This window comes from Monodon monoceros, unplaced genomic scaffold, assembly GCF_005190385.1.
Source record: "Monodon monoceros isolate NGI ecotype Baffin Bay Population unplaced genomic scaffold, NGI_Narwhal_1 Super_Scaffold_5, whole genome shotgun sequence".
NCBI classification, from domain to species: Eukaryota; Metazoa; Chordata; class Mammalia; order Artiodactyla; family Monodontidae; genus Monodon; species Monodon monoceros.
The window spans coordinates 112,619,821-112,624,639 of record NW_021703782.1 but is presented as its reverse complement, the minus strand read 5'-3'; the positions used below and the strand labels follow the sequence as shown (position 1 = coordinate 112,624,639).

Below are 4,819 nucleotides of genomic sequence, written 5' to 3'. Positions count from 1 at the left end.
CGTCGGCCGCGCTGGCACTCGTGACCCGCGCTCTCGGACCAGCGTCACGGGACTCGGCGGGCGGTGCCGACCCCAGCTGGGTGGGCCCGGGGCGCCCCGCCTTGACCCCGCCCAGGCCCAGCCCGGCCGGGTCGCGGACACCCGCCCGCCCCGCCTCTTTTCGGCCCCGATCCCGCCCCGGTCCCGCCCCCGATCCGCCCCGCCTCTCTTCGGCCGCGGAGGCCACGCCGAGCCCCGCCCCTGCCCACTGAGGCGCTGGAGGACTGACCTCAGTTTTAATTCACCAACCTGCCCACAGCCCTGGGGGGCGGGGCACCCGAGGGAGAGGCTAGGGTCTGTCCCTGCCCGTGGACCTGTTTGCATTTACCAAGACGCCTGGCGCCGGAGCTCAGTGAAGAGGCCAGCCGACTCACGGCTGGGCTGGGGAGGACAGAGCCAGATCACCAGCAGGGCTGGGTGTCTGGTTGTCACCAAGGTCCCCCAGAAGGCCACCCTGCCTCCTTGGGGGCTCCCTTCTTCACATCCTCCCTCCTTCCCCTTGCCACGTGACCAGAACCGCGCAGGAGCTGCCCCTCACCCTGCCTTGTTACTTAGCTATCTGGTTTTAAACATCTTGCTGTTTACAAACTCCCTTGTGAAAAATATGAGAGTAGCTTCAGCCACTTGAAGACAAAACTTTCTTTTAGAAATGAGTTTTATTAAGTCTGAAAGTAATACATGCCCATGGTTAAGACAAGTTCAAATGGTGCTTTAGGACCCAAAATGAAAAGTAAGATCTCCCCCAGCCTGTCCCAGGGAACCTCTGTTAAGGCCCTTGCCTCTCCTGGCAGGCAGGTTCTGTCCATAGAGCCCCACCCCTTCCACTACCCTTTCTGGGTTAGGAGGTGGCGCTTCACAGCCTCCTGGGGGCCCACTGTACCTTCTCCTGGACCTGAAAGAAGTCAGCCTGCCTCAGGGCCTTTGCACCTGAATGGCTCTTCCTCAGAAAGTCACGTGACTTTCTGCCCCACTTTGCCAGATCTCGTCTCACAAGTCACAGTAGGAGAGACCTTCCCATCCTCTTCTGTTCCTTCGTGCCTTTCTACATTCTCCCCTGCCTGACTTCCCCATGAGAAGTAAACCCCATGAGAGCTGGATGCTGTCTGGTTCACTGCTCTGTCCCTCACTTTAATTTTTTTTTTTTTGTGGTACGCGGGCCTCTCACCGTTGTGTCCTCTCCCATTGCAGAGCACAGGCTCTGGATGCGCAGGTTCAGCGGCCATGGCTCACGGGCCCAGCCGCTCCGTGGCATGTGGGATCCTCCTGGACTGGGGCATGAACCCGCGTCCCCTGCATCGGCAGGTGGACTCTCAACCACTGAGCCACCAGGGAAGCCCTGTCCCTCACTTTAGATCCACGCCCAGCACACAGTGGACACTCAGTCAGTGTTTGTTAACGGAACGAACGTGTTGGACCCCAAGCCTAGCACAGTGACTGGGCCACACAACTGGTCGAGAGCGCGTGCTGAATGAGTGGATGGCCTGCTCCTGTAGCCTGTGGCAGAGAAGGGCGGCCCGGGGCAGATGCTGGAGCTGGACGTGAAAGGCAGGGAAGCAGGGAGCAGAGCAGGCTCCACACCCCAGGCCAGAGTCCACCCAGCTCTTACTGCCCCTGCACACGTGCCCTGGAAGGCAGGTGTCAGAACCTCAACTTGGGGTCCATCTTGGTCAGGGTAACCCCTAAATCCCACCTCAAGGCGTGGGTGAAAGTGAGACCAGCAGGGTTGGGGCGATCGGGGCTGGGGAGCCAGAGGTCCCTGCAGGGCCAAGAGCGCGGGAGCTGACCCACCCGGGCAGCCGGGGCGCAAACACGTGGGAGAAGCAAGGAGGCAGGGGCGGGCGACAGCTTCCCGGACCCCTGCCAAGGGCACGCTTGTGGCCGTGAAGCCACCTTTCCTTTGGACTAGGGCCTAGTCCAAAGGGTTCGGGGGAGCAGGACCCCAAGGCCAACAAGGGTTCCTGGTTGTCACTGTGGGAGTGGAGGCCAGAGAGCCCTGGGGTCCGCTCCGGACTGGAGGCAGGTGCCTGTCCCTCCTCCCACACCCTGTGCTGGGTGGGGACAGAGGGGCCCAGGGCCCCTGCCCTCTCCAGGGAGCTCCAGGCTGGCACAGTGAAAGGTACAACTGAGGTGGCTACCTCAAAAAGTTTAAGGGCCGCAGAGCACCTGCCTTGCCTGGGGCTCTGGGAAACTGCCCCAGGTGACAGCAAATCTGAAAGCTGCCGCTGGGAAAGTGGGCCAGGCTGGAAAGCAGCTTGGAAGGAGGAAATGATCAGACTTCAGGATAAGAAGGACACGGGGGCCATGCCTTAGTCCCACGCCCAGAGCTGCCACTGATTCCAATTGCCTCCATGGCTTCCTCCAGTGCCTAGCCCGGGGCCACAGAAAGCCCACAGACCAAGGGCCAGCGGGGGCCACCTTCCCCACAGCCCTAGATGCCCTGAGAGGCCTTTGCTTCCTCAACACAGTGGGAGCAGGCTCACAAGGGCCCTAGTCTCGTCTGGGTCCCGCTGGTCACGTGGCCCTGAGAGGCAGCAGTACCACTCGCTGTCCGCTGGCCGCCGGCCGCCGGCCTCCACACCCACACTGACCCCCATAGAGCTGTCCCCAGGCCTCCCCCTCGCACAGGCCTCGCCCTGGCTTGGCATCCCACACAAAGATGCTCTTTCTGCTGCGACCTCCAGGGTGGTTTCCACGGAGCACCACTGAGGACCAGGCCCTGCTTCCAGAGAGCACAGGGCTCAGCCAGGAGCAAACACGAAGGATGTTCCTGGTAGGAAAGCCACCAAGTGCCAAGGCCCAGAGGTGAGGGAATGCCGGTACCCTAAGGATAGGGGAGTGGGGGGGGTGTTGCTGGAAGCAGAGAAGGAGGGGGGAGATGAACTGTAGGACAAATGGCTTGAATGCCCCCTGGGACTTTGGCTGGTCCTGACACTTTGGGAAGACAGGGACGGACCAGTTTCCATGGGGTGACTCCAGGCTCACAGCTTTCTAGGTAACCCCCAGATTCCTTACCACAAAAGAGTCCTCACTTTGAGGGGTAACCCCAGGGGAGAAATGGACCCAGGACACTCCCTGGCCAGGGCAGCTGCCCTTACAGCCTGAGACACAGACCAGTGCCTGGGGCCCAAGGACACAGAGACCCAGGTAGGCAGGCCAGCCAGAGGGTGGAGCCGAGCCCTGTGCCAGCAGCCTGTCTGGAGGAGGTGTTTGGCGACTCTTTGCTGTTTTACCCCTGAAGGTGGACAGTCTGCTTCTAAAGCAGCAGTAACACATGTGCAGTGTTCAGTGGCAAGGTGCCAGCTGCATGTAGAAAACTGTCAGGGGAGGGGAGGGAGCAGGGCAGGGTCTGAGGACAGGCTGTGGTGAAGGCAGGGGTCCCAGGGGGTACTTCCCTGGTTTGGGGGAGGGGTTCCACCGGTTGGTCCTGAGATGGCCTCCCAGAGCTGGACTGCCGGCTAAGCCCTGTCCCCTCCCAGACTGACCAGATGGAGTGACCAGATCCTGGCTAGAAATGAAGCAGAGGCAGTGGTGGCGGCGGTACACACGGCTGCCTAGCTGGCCTGAGGAGGCCATGAGAGCCCTAGGAGCAGCTGGAGGAAGTGACCAGCCAGAGTAAGGGGCCGGAGCAGAGGATCTTGCGAGCAGACGGGAATCTGGGGACACGGGAAACGTGGCTTTATCCTGCAGCCGACAGGAAAGGCCAGGCTATCCCCAGGGGCCAGAGGAGAAGCTAGCAGCCGTGGGGACAGAGAGGCCTCTGTGAGGGGAAGCGCCCAGCTGGCTGGAGCCCACAATCCTCTTGGGGCCCGCCTGGCGCAAGAGAAAGGAGCCCCAGGGTTGCGCCGGGGGACCCTCGGCGAAGAGCGCCCAGGGGAGCTAGAGGGGGGAGGTGGGTGTCAGGAGGGCTGTGCTCCCCATCCATATACCAGGAGGCCACCTGGGGACAGGTTTTCTGCAGGGCGCCTGGCCCCGCCCTTGGGAGGTGGGTTGGGCGGCCAAACCCCGCAAGGGCGGAACCGCGGCGGGAGGGCTGGTGTGGTGGGGGTTGGGAAGTATAAGGGGGCCGCTCAGGGGCCCCTCCCCCACCCGCGAGGTCGGGAGGGAGGCAGAGTTGGGGGACCCAGCCCTCTACTGGCCGGGGGCCTCCGCGCGAGGCTCCGACCCCTCCGCTCGAAAATCAAACCGGGCTGCCGGCCTCTCAGCCAATCGGAGAGGAGATGGGTCAGCCTCGGCCAATGGCCGCCGCGAATGCTAATGAGCGCTGACAACGCGAGGAAGCCCATTCAAAAAGTCGCAGCTATTGTCGCGGCGGGTTGCGTGCCGCCGGGCCCGCCGTCGGGGCGCGCGGGGACGGACTCTGGGCCACGCGGGGACCAGCCCGGGGCAGGCCGAGGACCGAGGCGTGCCGGCGGGCGCCCATGGCCGGAGCTGCAATGGCCGAGCCCGGCCGCGGGCCGCCTTCCGCGCCCGCGCCCGGCACGGAGGGTCTGCCGCGCGCCTTCTTGCAGAGCCTGCGCACCCTCTTCGACATCCTGGACGACCGGAGGCGCGGCATCGTGCACCTGCGCGAGATCGAGTCCCGCTGGCAGGGCGCCGACGCTCGCGAGCTGCCACGCGGCGTGCTCGAGGGCCTGCGCCAGGTGGCCCCGGCCAGCGGCTACCTGACCTTCGAGCGCTTCGTGGCCGGCCTGCGCACCTCACTGCTGAGCGCCGACGGCGGCACGCGGGCCCCGGCGCGCGCCCCGGCCCGAGGAGGCTGCCCGGCGCGGCCCGGGGGGCA

General features: G+C 64.1%; 1 protein-coding gene across 1 annotated transcript in view; it reads left to right on the top strand.

Moving 5' to 3' along the window:
- The first annotated feature begins 4,457 nt into the window (after positions 1-4,457).
- SAPCD2 (suppressor APC domain containing 2) overlaps positions 4,458-4,819 on the top strand; it is a 6,174-nt gene continuing 5,812 nt past the window's right edge. Inside the window, exon 1 of the mRNA XM_029203736.1 lies at positions 4,458-4,776. Within this exon, the coding sequence (XP_029059569.1) occupies positions 4,458-4,776 (319 nt within the window). The remainder of the gene's footprint in view (positions 4,777-4,819) is intronic.